Source organism: Leucopleurus acutus (genome assembly GCF_964270905.1).
Source record: "Leucopleurus acutus genome assembly, chromosome: 20".
In the NCBI taxonomy this organism is placed as follows: Eukaryota; Metazoa; Chordata; class Mammalia; order Artiodactyla; family Delphinidae; genus Leucopleurus; species Leucopleurus acutus.
Window position 1 is genome coordinate 31852359 of NC_139162.1, and position 16996 is coordinate 31869354.

General features: G+C 37.7%; 1 protein-coding gene across 2 annotated transcripts in view; it reads left to right on the plus strand.

Annotated features, from left to right (window-relative positions):
• Positions 1–16996, plus strand: part of TOX3 (TOX high mobility group box family member 3) — a gene marked incomplete at both ends in the record, with an annotated part of 105862 nt that overhangs the window by 72783 nt on the left and 16083 nt on the right. Inside the window, 2 exons of one of the 2 annotated variants that reach the window (XM_082862402.1) lie at positions 2095–2160; positions 6450–6704. In XM_082862402.1, the coding sequence (XP_082718528.1) occupies positions 2095–2160; positions 6450–6704 (321 nt within the window). The remainder of the gene's footprint in view (positions 1–2094; positions 2161–6449; positions 6705–16996) is intronic. The other variant, XM_082862401.1, reaches the window with a different exon arrangement.

Genomic DNA, 16996 nt, shown 5'->3' on the forward strand with positions numbered 1-16996 from the left:
TGTGATACAGGCTTTCCCGAGGTTTGAGTCAGGAATTGGTATGCGGAATATACATCGTGGCCCAAGTTCTCATAAATCTCCAAAAAGAACATTCTAAATGGAGGCCTGAGATCTTAATTCTAAATTCATTCATTCATCAAAAATTCCAAGATCAGGCTTCCCTGGTGGCGCAGTGGTTGAGAGTCCGCCTGCCGATGCAGAGGACACGGGTTCGTGCCCCTGTCCGGGAAGATCCCACGTGCCGCCGAGCGGCTGGGCCCATGAGCCACGGCCGCTGAGCCTGTGCTTCCGGAGCCTGTGCTCTGCAACGGAAGAGGCCACAGCAGTGAGAGGCCCGCGTACCGCAAAAAAAAAAAAAAAAAAAAAAAATGGGGGAAAACTCTGTGTGTGTGTTCATGCTCCTGCTCACGTGTTTCTTTTTACTTTTAAAATGATTTTTAAAACACTTTATTGAGGTATCATGGACCTACAAAAAAACTGTACATATTTCATGTATACAACTTGATGAGTTTGGAGATAAGTATACATTTGTGAAGCCATCACCATGTGTTTTTGATATCACATGCCTTCAGAGAAACTAGATAAAGGGCTTTCTTAAGCGCCACAAAAACATCTTTCATAAATCCTTATAAAGATACTTATCCAAATGAATCTGAGGGCTCATCGTGTGAGGATGTATTTAGGTGGGATTTTGCAGGGTGGGATTTGGCTTCTGTAGACCATAACAGCGTTCTGGAACCCTTAGAGCCTTCCGTATAAATCCTGCTTGGTTCTTGGATCCCTGATATGAGAAAGTGCAGCGTGTCAGTCCCGCTTCTGTGACGAATCCTACAGGTTCAGAGTCAGAGGATGAGAGCCTCCCAGAAATAAGTGCTTGTGGGTTTATTGGGAGGAGGATTATGTGGGTCTTTCATATCTATGTGTCTGTATCTATATTTATTCTCTGTATTTATCTGTGTGTTTGTATCTATCTGTGTACCTATCTCTTTGGGAAAATTGTGCCTTTTACTTTAAATAATTACTAGCTCTATTTATAATAGAGAATGGATATACATTTCACCCTGTGGAGACCAAACCTATGTGTTATTTGATGCATGAAAGGAAGGAAATAATACACTTTATAAAAAGAAGGGCATTCTTTTACCATTTAAAAATCATGAAAATAATATAGCTCCGGATAATTATGCTCACAGAGCCTTTCCACATTGCAAGACTGATAAGAGAATGTTTAAAGCAACAAAACGTTCCTACTTAGACCATCTGAACCTGAAAATACGTTTCTGCCAAAATCCAAGTTTTATATTTTGATAACAGGTCTCTAGAAGGAAAGAGCTTATGTCTGAAATGCTGATACAGTCTTATTCGTGATGGCCTGAATGGGCTATTGTGTTAGGGAATTAAATAAAAATTGCTGTGTTCATAGGATCCCGCTTATATGTTAAACCTCTTTGCACTTAATGTTACATTGAGAGATTAAATACCACTGTTTTCAACAGCTCTGATGGATATAGATATCGTTTTAAACTCTGGAGATTTAAAAAATACTCTTTAGTCTTATTATTTATTTATATTCAGGCCACACCCCATTCACGGGAAAATAGAATTTGAGTCCTGGGAATTGAATTCTATTCACTTTAATTCACATTTTAACCTACCCACACTTGTGACATCTGTTCTTGAAAAGTAAGCTATGAAATCCCAACATGCTTTAAAAATGTGTCAGGGTGATTTTCTTGGAAACTCTTTTCCTGCTAACCTCTGACAAGTGCCAGTTCGATAAACAACACCCACTAGTGACCAGTTGGCCAAATGTTTACAATTGTCTCCCTTTGCTATTAGTCTCGTTGAGAAACAACACTATTTTCTAGAATTATCGCGTTAGCTTAACTCGGTGCTTTATTTTCTGCGGGAACCAGCCGACAGCATATAGCATAGTGCTCTGAAATCTGTCACAGTTCACATTGGGTCCGAGTGAAACCACCCTTTTATCTCACAACACCAACGTTCTTTCCAAATCCCATCTAAGCAGTAAGTAAACCCCCAGAATTCTTTATGATGCTGCATATTAACATAAAACGATCTGTTTTCTTTCAGTTTGGAAATAACAATAACTACATGAATATGGCTGAAGCGAACAACGCTTTCTTTGCAGCCAGCGAGGTAGGTGTCTGCCTTAATGTATCTGTTCATGTTTTGTGTGTTATTTAGATCATTTAACAGGCTTGAAGGAAAAAGCCAAGTATTGAATTTATCTTGTTATTACGTGGCACAAGGAAACGACTTTGGAGGAAAAACGAGAAAAACCTATTGGAAAAGAAAATAACCTGACAAGTCTTTATCACTCGTCCATAGGCTGTTAGGAACGTTAGTAATTCACATACACATCTCTTGATGAAAAGAGTATAGATGCAAGCAAAAGTAAGTATATAAGAAAGGATAGAATATCTATCCAAACTATATTTGGAAACTAGGATGGAAGGGACTCCTAATAGAAAATATTTAAACTTCACACAGCTCTAGGGATAATTTCATTAAGTTGACATGGTTTGGGAACAGTGTGGCAGAACAGTATTACAATTTCTGGGGTCTTCAGTGAGAGTGGTGTAAAATGAGTGTTTTTGTTAGATTCCCACACCCGAGTACAGTGCCTGGCACATAGTAGTTGCTCAATAAATATGTATTGAATGAATGAATGAATGAATGGGCATGCTCCAAGACTCGGCTATAGCTAGGAAAATCAGTCGATGGATTTGAAATGCAACACCATGGTGGCTCTGAGTTTGTCTGCAGTTTACCAGTGCCCATGGAACAAACATATTTTTGTTGCTGTTTTCACTGCCCTTCCCTACTTAGTGACTTAAGGCTGCTGTCTTGGTCTCATTGGCCTGCCCTCCAGAACAGCCTCCATCTTGATTAGATCAAGAAAGAGCGGACATATGTATATGTATAACTGCGTCACTTTGCTGTGTAGCAGAAAGTAACACAACATTGTGAATCAGCTATACTCCAATACAAATTTTAAAAAAAAGAAATGGTTTCTTAAAAATGGTAGACTGTGAGATTTAAGATTTTAAAACAAGCACAAGCAGAAGTGAAATTGGTCCAAATGGAACATTTCCTCTTGTGATTCCTGTAATAAAAAGTCTTCATTTTCCAAATACATTCAACTATAGGAAACTGGACCAGCTTGACCCCAGAGAATGAAAATCATAATGGCTTCGTAAATGATCTCAGTTACAGGGAAGCAAGTGGTATGGAAGAAATTAACTTGGAGAAATTAGTAGAAAAAGTTGGGGAATCGAGGACTAAGGGTATCCGTAGATGAATCATTTTTGCAGTGACCATCATCTCTCTAACCAAGGATGCTGCCTGGATAAGGGAATATTGTTTGGCACTGGCTGCTGTGTTGTTTGTGATAATGAGCACAAACTCCATCTGTAAGGACAACATGATGTTTCATTCTGTAGGATTTTTTTCCCTCCATTTGAATCAAACATTGATGAAAGCTCTACTGCCAGCAGCTGTTCAGAGACAATTTAATTCCAGCTGTGATAATTCACCGTGTCAGACATTGGCTGTTATATGTTGATACAACAGTTCTCCAGATTTGCATTTTTATCAAAAGGAACAAATGTTTTGAACATTTCGGTACAGATGGTATTTAATCATGTACATACTACTTTAACATGTACAAGGTAAACACTGGAAAGTCAATATCTGCAAAAAGTAATCATATAAACTCTAACTGATTAATCTGATATTGGTCATATGGCCTAGTTGCAAAAGTCAATGTCTTTTTCTTTGGTTGCTGCCATACTTGGTTATTTTTATTATCTCAGATAACCAATGTTGCGATGACTCTTTTCTCTAAGGAATGTTAACTTTATATTTAATGGATTACCCCTCTTTAAAAGTCATTTAAAATTTTAGCATTTTCTTAGTTATATAATGTAATATTATGGTATTATTTTATTAGGTTATGAAATAGTAATATATTAAATTCTAGCTCAGAATTAATTTGTCTTTTAAAAAATATACTGGAGGAACACATAATATGTAAGATCTCTCTTTATGCCTTAACAGAAATAAAAATGACAACCTCCTTAATTTTAACTGCCTCACTTAAGACATGTTAGAATTTAAGAAGTAATCTTGTATAATTATTTCACTGTACATCTTTTCTTGAACAAAAAATAAAGCCCAAGTAAATGTTAATGCACTATGTTATAGTATGTGCCTAATTTCCCAATCACTGCATTAAAAGTAAATTTATTTGTTTTTTTTAACATTTTAACGAGTACAGACTAATTCAGGAAGACTTTAGGTTTGATGCTGTAAAGTCGAAATTGTGCCTGAAACCGATCCCCTTCCCATAGGTATCGCCCTGTAGATAACACTACGGGGACCAGGATGCTCTGAGTTTGAAATTCACACATTTGCTTTATGTTTTCTGTCTGTGTCATGATTACCCTGACCATTTTTAAAGTACTTTAAATATTTATTGAAATAATATTTCAAGTGTTAATTACAGTGGTAATGAAAACAGCCAAATGCCACATATCAAGAATGAGTGTTTATCCGTATTGTTAATGTGATATGTTAGATTTCATTAAGCAGTAATGGGGTAGCAAATGAGTCACAAATTACAGTTGCATCTGTTACTAGACCACATTAGTGCCAAAATAACGGCAAATGCAGCCATAGGGTTACATTCATTAGCCAACCTCGCTTGTGGCCAATTCATCCCTTTGTGTTTGAGAACTCGGGGTACCACAGTCAGAAACTGACATCCTTGGGGGGGTCATTATTGGAATAAATATGTCAGAAAATCTAATATTTCATTCTAGCTTTCAAATGTGTTATTATGCTCTAATGTTTTGCGTCTATTGAATCTGCTAAGAACCTCAAGATGTTCAATTGTCTGCCATAGACTCCCATAGCTTGTGACCTCTTTATTTCTGGTGAGATACAAATAGTAGTTGACAGGTTCTATAGGCAAGAAATGTTTTTTTTTTTCCCCTTGCGTTTGTTTCTATTTTCTCTCAGATGGTTCTTAGGTTACATCATCATTGATAGCTTGAAGAAGGATGATTTTCAGCTCTTAATTAGTTCTTTTAACCAGTTACAACAGATTCAAACTATGTGGTACCAATTCATTCTTCAAAAAATGCTATTAGTAATAAATGAACTATAATGTTGACCCTCTGAGCTAGGAATAAAAAGTATCTGAGCTGTCCCTGAAGCCCTTCACCCTACAAAAAAAATATTTTAGACCTTGACCCTTCTCCCTACAAAATCCAAGTTCTATTTTAAGAAAGACAATTCATGGGGTTCAGCAAGGCAGCCCTGATTTGCATCCCAAGGCCCTATGTGAAGACACTATCTTTGAGACTCTAAGTAGACGTGAAGAAAACAATGCATTATTTACTTAGGTCTTGAGAAGTAACACATGTCTAGGTAATTGAGCAACATCCATGGAATTAGAACATTTCTATCAATATATCTCTATGCTCGTTCTATGGTCTTTAAAAGCTGAAGACTGGGGCTTCCCTGGTGGCTCAGTGGTTGGGAATCCGCCTGCCGATGCTGGGGACACGGGTTTGTGCCCCGGTCCGGGAAGATCCCACATGCCGCGGAGCGGCTGGGCCCGTGAGCCATGGCCGCTGAGCCTGCGCGTCCGGAGCCTGTGCTCTGCAACGGGAGAGGCCACAACGGTGAGAGGCCCGCGTACCGCAAAAAAAAAAAAAAAAAAGCTGAAGACTGGAAGAAAAGTGTTCTGATAAATACATAGAAAAATCTTCCTATAAAAGAAAATAACTCTCCTTACAATTTAAATAAAAGCCGTGGATATATGTACTCTGATAATCCTTATATGAAATGCTTTATTACAAACAGTAACAATTTCCGTGGAAGCATCCATTGCACTTGAGGATATACCAATAAGGAAATTTAAAAAGCAAACCATACATTCAATATCACTTGTTTTATATGTTGTGGCAGAAAGTAAATATGTGTAATGTTCACTTCTGGATTAATGTCGAATGTGTGCTCCACAAAATCGTCAGCCTTTGATGAAGCATGTGGATAATGTAAGCGTTTGAGCCGTTTCACTAACATATCAATAAAGTGGTAATTTGTTATATAGCCAAATCTAATGTCGCTGGTGCTCCAACTAACAACAAAGACAGATGTTGCTAATTAAGTACGCATTAAAAAACTGTTAATACTGATACTCCATTAAAATCATATGATAATGAGACTCAAATCTTTAATCAGAATGATCAGCAAAACTTTATATATGGAAATCTGTGTTTAAGGTATTTTCATTTGAGAAATCAATATTTGGCCTAGCTCTGTAGTATTTTCATGCGAAATCTTTCGTTTTCCCTCCAAGGAGAAATAAGATATAGGAAGAGAATATGAAGATATCTGTATTTTGTTTCCTTTAGCAGACGTTCCATACACCAAGCCTCGGAGATGAGGAGTTTGAAATACCCCCGATCACGCCACCTCCAGAGTCGGACCCCGCTCTGGGCATGCCTGATGTACTTCTACCTTTTCAAGGCCTCAGCGATCCGTTGCCTTCCCAGGGAAGTGAATTCACGCCCCAGTTCCCCCCTCAAAGCCTGGATCTTCCTTCCATTACAATCTCAAGAAATCTCGTGGAACAAGATGGCGTGCTTCATAGCAGTGGGTTGCATATGGTAGGCAGCAAATTTACTGCTTGAAAGTGTTTTAGTTATTGTTTGTCCTTCTCAGGGTAAAGACCTGAGAGCCCATGTGCTATAACATGCTCGTGCCTATCCACCGGAGGACGTGTGGATTGTTCCTCCCAATGCCGTTTAAATGCAGGTAGTGGATTAATCCCTGGTGTGGGACAAGAGCGCGCTGGGTTGGTTGACTTGAAAGAGGAGGACCCAACAAGATCCTTCTGGTTTGAAATGAGTTTCTGAGAAGTCTGATTCATTGGTTTGAAAGCAGCCCATCTCCCCTTGCCTTTGGTTTGACAAAGAGGTGTACTTGAGTTGAAAGTTTGCCCAGGAGAGTTTTTAGAAATGGAAGCCCTTATCAAGCGCCCGGGTCTTTTGCATTTGTTGGATCAAAGCATCACGTTTATGATACATGATTTGCTCCTATCTGAGATGAAATATCAAACTGTGGTACAGAGAAAGGGAGAAAGAATAATTGCTTATAACCAGCAGAGAAAAATATAGAGCAGGTTATTGTGTGAAGTATACCTAATTGTGGTATTTATTGTCGTAAACATCAAGTAAGGCCCTCCAGAGAGCCAAGGTTACTAATGCAATAATTTCGGTTCTGTTTTTCTTAGTGTGCAATTATAGTTAGCAATCACCAGAGTAAATCTGCTTAAGTATTTTAAGCTCATCTGCTGGGATTGTTTTTTTTTTTTCTCTACCATAGTATGTAATGCATTTGTGTCTATCTAGGTGAGGTACTAGGCAGACATTTTAAAACAAGATTAATAGTTTATAGGGCTTTTTTTTTAACCCTGATAAAATGAAACAGATGTGTTGGTATAACAAAAAACAATTCCTATTGCTTGTTTACATATTTCTGTGCACATTATGACCATGCCAGCGATGTTTATTGGTTTCATTGTTAATTCCCCAGATAACAACAGATGATTGCCAAATATGTAGTGGATTAGCAGTGCAAAGATTCAGTGTGCTCTCTGAAATATAAGATTACTTTCCCAAATAGGATTGCGGCAACATAATTTTCTTTGCCTGTGATCTTTTGTGTCTGAGCTGAACATCAGGGTTTTTATTTTTACTTTTTTGTCAGAAAAGAATGCAGGGAACAGTCAGGAAATGGTCATTAAGTATTCATAAACGTTCTTCGCCATCACAAATAATTGTTTCCTGTGAACTTTCTTACATTTTTGTCCCTTTGACACTGGAAGGGAGGGTTCTGTCCTCTGTTCCTCTATAATGAGGCTTGCAATGTTGTGCCTGGAAAATAATAAAAATAAAAAGGGTGTTTAGTCACCAAGAGAGTTTGCCCAGGGTTCACCATTATTCATAGATGCTCAGCGAGGCTCATTTGAGTTAAGGAAATAGGTAAAAGACCATATAATGCATGCTAAAATGTGTGCTTTATTAAATTGGTAAATATTTATTAATAATATAAGAATCTGCCTTTAAATTAAACATCTGATGAATTACCTTGCCTTAAAGCTATAAAACTGTTATTGCTGCTATAAAAAAAGTGTAAAGGAGGCATTTTGACTATGAAATTTCATTTCATGGTCAATTGAATTTACTATATTGGAAAGAACTAAAGATGGAATCATAAAATAATTATGATATTCACATACACTTAAAGAACAGTGCTTTCACGGGCTGGCATTGGAAGAGAGGACTCAATTTTTAATGCTTCTTTTGTAATGTATTGCTAATCACTCAAGCCGTTGAATTATTTCATTGATTTTTAAAAGTATGAGTACTTTAGCCAAGTGAAAATTGTTGTCATGGTATTTACATGGACCTCATCACATTTATTGGAGCCTTTCTGAAGTTTTGCTGAACCCAAATGGTATTTATTTTGGCTGGAAACAAACTAATCTTGTTGAAAATTCTAGTAGAATTTCACCTTGAAGAAATGTCATGGGATTTTAAATCACAAATGTTGGAAAAAATAAAATGTACCAGGACAGAATTATGATGAATACAATGTGTCGTTGGCTTTGTTCTATGTACTACCTGACATGTTCACCTATAAACTTGAATTCAGAATCGCCAGAGGCATGGTTAAAAATAGGTTATGTCAAGGTTCTTCTATATTTCCCTCCGGGTACCGAGGTGGCTGGCGACATCATAATGCTCCACAGCAGCTCCTCGGAGATTTCCCTTAGGAAGGTCACCAGAAAAATAATAAATAATACTTTATACATCATGCACTCGGCTTCCCAGTGTGCACCGGCTATCATACCTTATGCAAGTAAGAAGTTTTATTATCCAAATGAATATGGCTGTCTGTTAAGGATTGCTATGGTGAATTAAGACTTTCATATAAGAAGAAAAGCCAGCTTGTTTATGGGGTATTGAACCAGCTTTTCTTCAGAGCTTCACTGGTTTTCCTTTAGAAAGAGTGACAGTTTGTCACATCACTGATTAGCTGCATTTTTGTTGGCAACCAGCACAACATGTTTATCTTCCTTAAGTTTCTGCCATTATATTTAAAAAACAGAAAGCAGGAACAAAAAAGAAAAGGGGAGATTAAAAAGAGTCTAATGATTAGCATTCCCATTTCAAAATATGCAAATAATGCCCTGGTATTCAAAAGCGAATTGTTGAAAAAATTGAAAGTCGATGCGTTTGTGACTTCAAAGAACAACCTTGATTTGCTTGTTGTGGATATGTGTATTTTCACACAGGGTGTCGCTGGCAAGTTGAAATCAACAGTCATAGTTTGGTTACCTCTAAGCATTATTGTCAGTTTAGATGATCATCTGGAAATTATTTTAATCTACAAAAGATTGCAATCCTAAAAATCTACAACGTGCGCTCCAAAAGGTTTCTTTCTTTTTTTTTTTTTTAACACCTCTCTATAATCTGCCCAGCCTGCTGAGTAGCATTGACATCAGTAGTACATCAATTTCAGAAAGTGGATTATTTTTACTAGACAGCTATTGTGACATATTGGGTCAGTCATAAATGAAAGATATTCATGCAAGCATGCAATACTTGTAATGAAGTCTCACTCTGACCTTCTGTATGATTGATTCTGTAATTTAGTTTTCTCAGGCAGTGCCTGAAATGAAATGAAATCATGTTGAACAAGTTTTGAATACCCACAGTGCACCAGGAGAAGAAAAATCTGCAGCCCTAGAGGCTTGAGAGAGCAGCTGAACGATTTATCTCTATGCTATTATAGCCTTTGCCAGCATTCAACATTTCTTTTTTTTTTTTTCTTATTTGGCTTAAGTACTTAATTCTGCAGGTAGCAGTAAATGGGAAAATAAAATGCTGTTCAGATTTAAAATGACAGGACAGTAGTATGTGCAGGGGACTGATAAAATATCTTGAATAGAACTGACCTTTCATGTAGCTGAAAGTTACTGGGGGATTCATCCTCATAATTACCATATAGATTATTTTTATTTCTTTCCTGCAATGAAACATTTCAGAGAGCAGTAGTGCTGATTGAATGAAAATTGAACTTGTTAACATTCTTTTCAGCTTAGCCTGTTGTACATAACAGAAGGTTAGCTTTGATGAATTTCAAAATTCTCTTTGATATCCAAGAAACAGACAGTAACATAATTGTCTCTAGTCTGATATTTTGTATGCCCCCCAAAAGAGAATTTATAAAACACACTGATAATTCCCATATTTTTTCTTCGTGCATTATGTTTCGTGTTTGGAAGAGCGACGTTTTCTGTTTGATGTTGCTTTGGACTTAATTGCGATAGCACATGTTTATAGAGAACACTACTGGTGCTCTGATAATATCAAACATAGTACTAGAAAATTGACAAAGATGGAAGTAAGGGAGCTAAATTTGGGTATGGCAGTCTCTGTACCCGTTAAGGAAAGAGAATGAGAGAGAAAAAAGTCCTACAGAAGGTATGCACACAGAGAAGGAAAGTACCAGCTTTTAAAATATTCACAAAGCTCTTATGTCATAATCCAGACAGACATCATTTTTGATCAGAAAAATAAGAATGTATCAAAATAATACTCCTAAAATTACCAGGCTTATTTTAGAAGTTTTGATTTTTTCGTACAGTCATTTAGTAGGGGTCTAATTCTGAATTATTTTTATTTTCACAAAATAACTTTCATGCCATTTTTGTACTATCCAAAATCTTACGTTAAGAGAAATCGCAGACTTTTCAATTAATACATCGTTTTAGCAATGTAGCTTAATGTGTTACAGATAAAACAGTTATTTCATGGGTCATTAATGTGTTTAATGCATGGAACGTTCTATTAAAACAAGCCCTTATTATTGTTATGGACAGGTTCATTGCCATTGTCAATAGAGGCGGCAGAGCTAAATTCCACAGGACGATTACCATTTAGCCATTGGGGGGACCAACAAGTTCTCATACAAATTGAATGATTAACTCAGTAATGTTTATTTTTGGTCAGGTCATGGTCGAAACGTATTCTTATTGTAAATTAACAATAGAAAAGGCACATCTTACATAAGCAAAATAACTCACTTTGAGTGGAACGGAACCTATCTGTGCCAAGCCCAAAGTATATAATTAAAACCATATTAACTCTAGAAGGCATTTGCTGAGCACTTACTAGGTGCTATATATTGTTCTTAATCATTAGAGACCGATCATTTATCAAACTGAGTTCTCGATCAGCAGTGTCTCTTCCATGTAATACAAAACTTCGGAGTCTGATGACTGCTTCAAAGAGGCATGCTGTCCAAAGTCCACTTTAATTAACTGTTGCTACACCTGGACAATCGTCTACCCAAAATACCCAAGCCACAGACATTTTACGAGCTGCCTTTTTTGGTAGAGCAAATAACCTTGTACCATACACGGCTTAAAAGAAATATTCTTTATTCTCTGCCTAGAGAGGCCTACTGACCCCAAACGTATGAGTGTTGTCTTTAAGGTTGAGTTAACTTTAGGATCATGTATTAAAGGAGGGGCGTGTTCCAAACTTCTACAAAACCCAGTTAGCTCTTGTGAAGGGCAACATGTGATTACTTGGTTGATTTATCCCATTCAAGGAAACATGTTATTAAAAAGTTAGGCTATGGTTTATTTCCCTGTATCTTGTTTTTAACATATATACTCTACAGTTCTAATCTTCTATAGCGTTGGCAGTATTTCCCTGTGGGTTAGGGACAGAAGACACACCATTCTACATCACTCAGATTCCCAAATAAAACTGGCTTGATGGGTCAAACAGTTTTTAGAGGGATGAGAGTTACTCCTGTACTGTGGCCTCACTTGTCACCCTTAGAAACAGTCTCCTTTGCTCGTTTACGGCCTGTCCTGTCCCCTCATCTGTCTCGTTTGCTACTGTCATCCTCAGGCCTGGAACAGTGTCTGGGCTGGAATACACGAGGCTCTCAATAAATATTATATTTGTGGAATATATGAATGAATGAAAGGATAATGAAAGAATATTTATTTGTTATTAAGAACGTACCTTAATACTAAATAAAAATGGAGGTGGGGAGGAGGTTTAAAGTATCAACAGCTGTAAAAATGGAATTCCTCTTTAAAATTTTAATTTAGGATTGAATAAAATCAACACAGAGCTGACTCCTTGGTAAAACAAAGGAGTTAGAGGGTACATAAGAAAATACCATTGTTTTATGATAAACTTGAAATTTTTATTTTGCTAAGAAACTATTAACTTTGGGGAAGACTGGTTTTCACAAAACTTTCATGTGTAGGTATGTTTGATTATAACCCTGAGAGTAGTTATTAAGTAAAAAGTATCTATTTCGGTGCAGATATTTTGATAAATATAACCTTTAGGGTATGTAGGTCTGTAATTATCATTGGTGTATTTGGCACGACTGTGTTTGTTTCAGTTTCTATTTGGGTTAGGAATGCACTCGCTATGCGTAAATGTTGATTGATTGTTTATTTGGAAATAAAATTTTAACCTCGCTATAGGACATAACTAAATAATTGAGCATAAAATTACTGGATTTCCTATTTGTAGTTCTCTGATATTTATTAATACAAAGCAGTTTTTATTACCGATAATTAATTACTCCATTTCTCAAGAAATATTGATTAAAAAACCGCATAGTGAAAATGTATTTAGTCGCACTTTCTAATATATTTGGGTTATTTGCTTCTTAATTAGATGTTACCCTTTATTATAAAAATCTGATATTACATTGTTACAGAGAATATTTACTTGTAAATGTAGATGGAAGGTGTATTAAATACATTTGCATGTTAGAGTTTTAAAAATCCTTTGTGATAAAATCGACTCAGATGGAAGTGAGCATCACTGAACTGAGTAAAAATATCAATAGATAAAATAGAATAAGGGGTGGTACTTAAAAATCTATTCTAAAGCTTATATCTTACATTTGTAAAAGAAACAAAAACGCAAAACAGGAGGATGTGTGATTAGGCGTCACCAGGTATGCATCACAAAGATAAATTCCAGGCATGGGAAGGAAAGGGAAATTCATTCTGAGAGGACTTCGTGGAGGGACAGGCCCGAAAGTAGGAGTGAAAAAGATTTGATTATGTAGAGGAGGGAGAGTTTTCTTGGCTAAAGAAATAAGAGCAAACCATTCCCATCCCCCCAAACCCCACATATTTTATATGAAGTATGGACATGGTAATATAACACGGTGATTTACACAGTAGGGACGTTTTTTCCCCTTTCCGTTCTCTTTCAATCTTAAGTCAAGAAGGAAGTCTCAGTCTGGGGCTAATGAGTCTTTCACGTCTCTCTCTCATCCTTTTTAAAAAAGAGAGCAGAACTCTGGCTCAGAACCTTAGGCAGGCCTGCATATTTAGATGGACTGTAATGGAATTATTCAGTATTTCCTTTACTTAGTATTTATCTGGCATTCCGTTGATTATGGTGATTCCAGTTTTTAATTTATGCTAGTGATGTAAAGTTTCCTTTTGAATATAAAATTATTCAGATATTTAACCGTTCACTCAAATGATTAACGTTCAATAATAGACTGGATTTCAGGCAATTTAAGAAAACGGGGGACCTCTACCCCAAATTTCCCGTTCCTTGGTTTCCTGTTTTAAAAAAACAAAAGACAAAGAGGCTCTTTCATCAGGTAGAGAGAGAAGCAAGCCTCAGCTGAGCACTCCCCCAACCAAGACACGGACAAACCATCAAGGCATCGTTGCGCAAAGGCTTCGTTAAGTTGTACTTATAGATAGAAGGCAATGTGCTTCCTGTTAGAAGTCCATGGCCTGCCCATTCTGAATGACCTTTCTGACTGCAAAAACTAATCCTTGAGTACTCTCCAAAACATAAGTTGAGGTGTTAGGCTATATATTTATACTATTTATAATTAAATCCAAGTTGTCCACAAGTGATGGATGCCCATGAAGTATGATCAGTTAATACTTTCTTTTTTGAATTTTATTTTATTTATTTTTTACACAGCAGGTTCTTATTAGTTATCTATTTTATACATATTAGTGTATACATGTCGATCCCAATCGCCCAATTCATCACACCACCACCCCCAGCCCCTGCCACTTTCCCCCCTTGGTGTCTATACGTTTGTTCTCTACATCTGTGTCTCTATTTCTGCCCTGCAAACTGGTTCATCTGTTCCATTTTTCTAGGTTCCACATATATGCGTTAATATACGATATCCGTTTTTCTCTTTCTGACATACTTCATTCTGTATGACAGTCTCTAGGTCCATCCACGTCTCTACAAATGACCCAATTTCGTTCCTTTTTATGGCTGAGAAATATTCCATTGTATATATGTACCACATCTTCTTTATCCATTCATCTGTCGATGGGCATTTACGTTGCTTCCATGACCTGGCTATTGTAAATAGTGCTGCAGTGAACATTGGGGTGCGTGTGTCTTTTTGATTTATGGTTTCCCCTGGGTATATGCCCAGTAGTGGGATTGCTGCATCATATGGTAATTCTATTTTTAGTTTTTTAAGGAACCTCCATACTGTTCTCCATAGTGGCTGTATCAATTTACATTCCCACCAACAGTGCAAGAGGGTTGCCTTTTCTCCACACCCTCCCCAGCATTTGTTGTTTGTAGATTTTCTGATGATGCCCATTCTAACTGGTGTGAGGTGATACCTCACTGTAGTTTTGATTTGCATTTCTCTAATAATTAGTGATGTTGAGCAGCTTTTCATGTGCTTCTTGGCCACCTGCATGTCTTCTTTGGAGAAATGTCTGTTTAGGTCTTCTGCCCATTTTTGGATTGGGTTGTTTGTTTTTTTAATATTCAGCTGAATGAGCTGTTTATATATTTTGGAGATTAATCCTTTGTCCGTTGATAGTATTTTTTTTTAAGATTTTTTTTTTTTGATGTGGACCATTTTTAAAGTTTTAATTGAATTTGTTACAATATTGCTTCTGTTTTATGTTTTGGTGTTTTGGCTGCAAAGCATCTGGGATCTTAGCTCCCCGACCAGGGATGGAACCCGCACCCCCTGCACTGGAAGGCAGAGTCGTAACCACTGGACCACCAGGGAAGTCCCCTGATCAGTTAATACTTATTGGAATGAGTAACATCACTGGATAGGTACCAAGCCTTTAAACTTTGAGTGGCATCCTTCTACATTGTGAACAAAATCTAGGATGGATTACAAGGCCTGTTACTTTTGGCCATTACTTGCCTCTCCAGCTTCACAGCGAGCCTCGCTTTCCCTGGCCAGTAACGCTGACCTCTCCCTTACTTATCCGTGATACGCTTCCTTATGCTATGTGACTTTGTACAAGTTCTTCTTCTCTGCATACGATGCTCTTCTCTCTTTTCTAGCTCAGTTAGCTTCTTCTCTTCCTTTACACCTCACCCCAGTGGGTCACCTCTGCAGGGAAGCATCCCCTGATTTCCCCACCTTGCATGATCTGGCCCATTCCCATCTCTCCGATCCCATTGCATTTCGCTGTTTATCTTGCCTACCCGGCTCCCACCTCTGTGGGTCTCCTTTCCATTTCTTAAGAGTGCCAAGCCCTCTCCCACCTCAGACTTTGCATATGCTCTTCCCTCTGCCGGGAACATACTTTCTCCTCATTTCCTTATTAGCTTCTCCTCATTCTTTAGGTATCAGCTCAAAAGTCATCTTGGAGAGGCCTTTCTTGCTGACTTAATCAAATGTAGCTACCCTCCCCAGAATAATTTTTTTTTGTCTAGCTTATTTTTTTCACAGTATCACAGTTTGAATCTTGTTTATGCACATGTGTTCTGTTTTCACAGACAGAACCTAATCTTTGGACACTCCCTCCTCCTCCCCCTCAAGAAGATGATTTCCATTATATTTGTCTAATAAAGTCATTCTCAAACAGGAAAGGGGGGGATTTTGCCCATCAGGGGACATTTGCCAATGTCTGGAGACATATGGTTGTCACAACCTGTGGGGCAGGGGAGGCTACTGGCACCTAGTGGGTAGAGACCAGAGATGCTGTTAAGCATTTACAATGCTCAAGGTGCATTGTAAACCAAGAATATGATGCGTTCTCCCAACAAAGAATTACCCAGACCAAAATGTCAGTACTGCAGAGGTTGAGAAGCTCTTATCTAATATTATCAATTAGAAGACAGAGTGAGATAAGAAGAGAGAATGAGTTGTTTCCAAATGATGAACAGTTTAGGAAGCGATACAAGTGAACTCTCCACATGAAACATAATTGTGAAAGGAGTTGAAGAAGCTACCAGCATTCAGTCCTTATTGTTGGATGCGCTAATAGCAATCTCTTACAACCCACTAGTTGCTTTGCCTTTCAGTGATCATTGGTAAATATTTCAAGGCTTAATTTTAATAAGTGAAACGTAATGATTTACAAAAATGCATTAAATTTCTTTTTTTTTAATGTACAGTGTGGGGAAATACAGTCTATATCTGTGTAATATCTTTTTTTAAAATTTATTTATTTATTTTTGGCTGCGTTGGGTCTTGTTGCCGCGCGGGCTTTCTCTAGTTGCAGCGAGCGGGGGCTATTCTTCGTTGGGGTGCACGGGCTTCTCATTGCGGTGGCTTCTCCTGTTGTGGAGCACGGACTCTAGGCACACGGGCTTCAGTGGTTGTGGCACGTGGGCTCAGTAGTTGTGGCTCGCGGGCTCTAGAGTGCAGGCTCTGTAGTTGTGGCACATGGGCTTGCTTAGCTGCTCTGCAGCATGTGGGATCTTCCCAGACCAGGGCTTGAACCCGTGTCCCCTGCATTGGTAGGCGGATTCTTAACCCCTGCGCCACCAGGGAAGTCTCAAAAATGCATTAAATTTCTTAGAGCTATATCCATGGTTATACATTTTCTTCTCATGTCAGTACTACTAGGAAAAATGGTGAGCTATTTTGG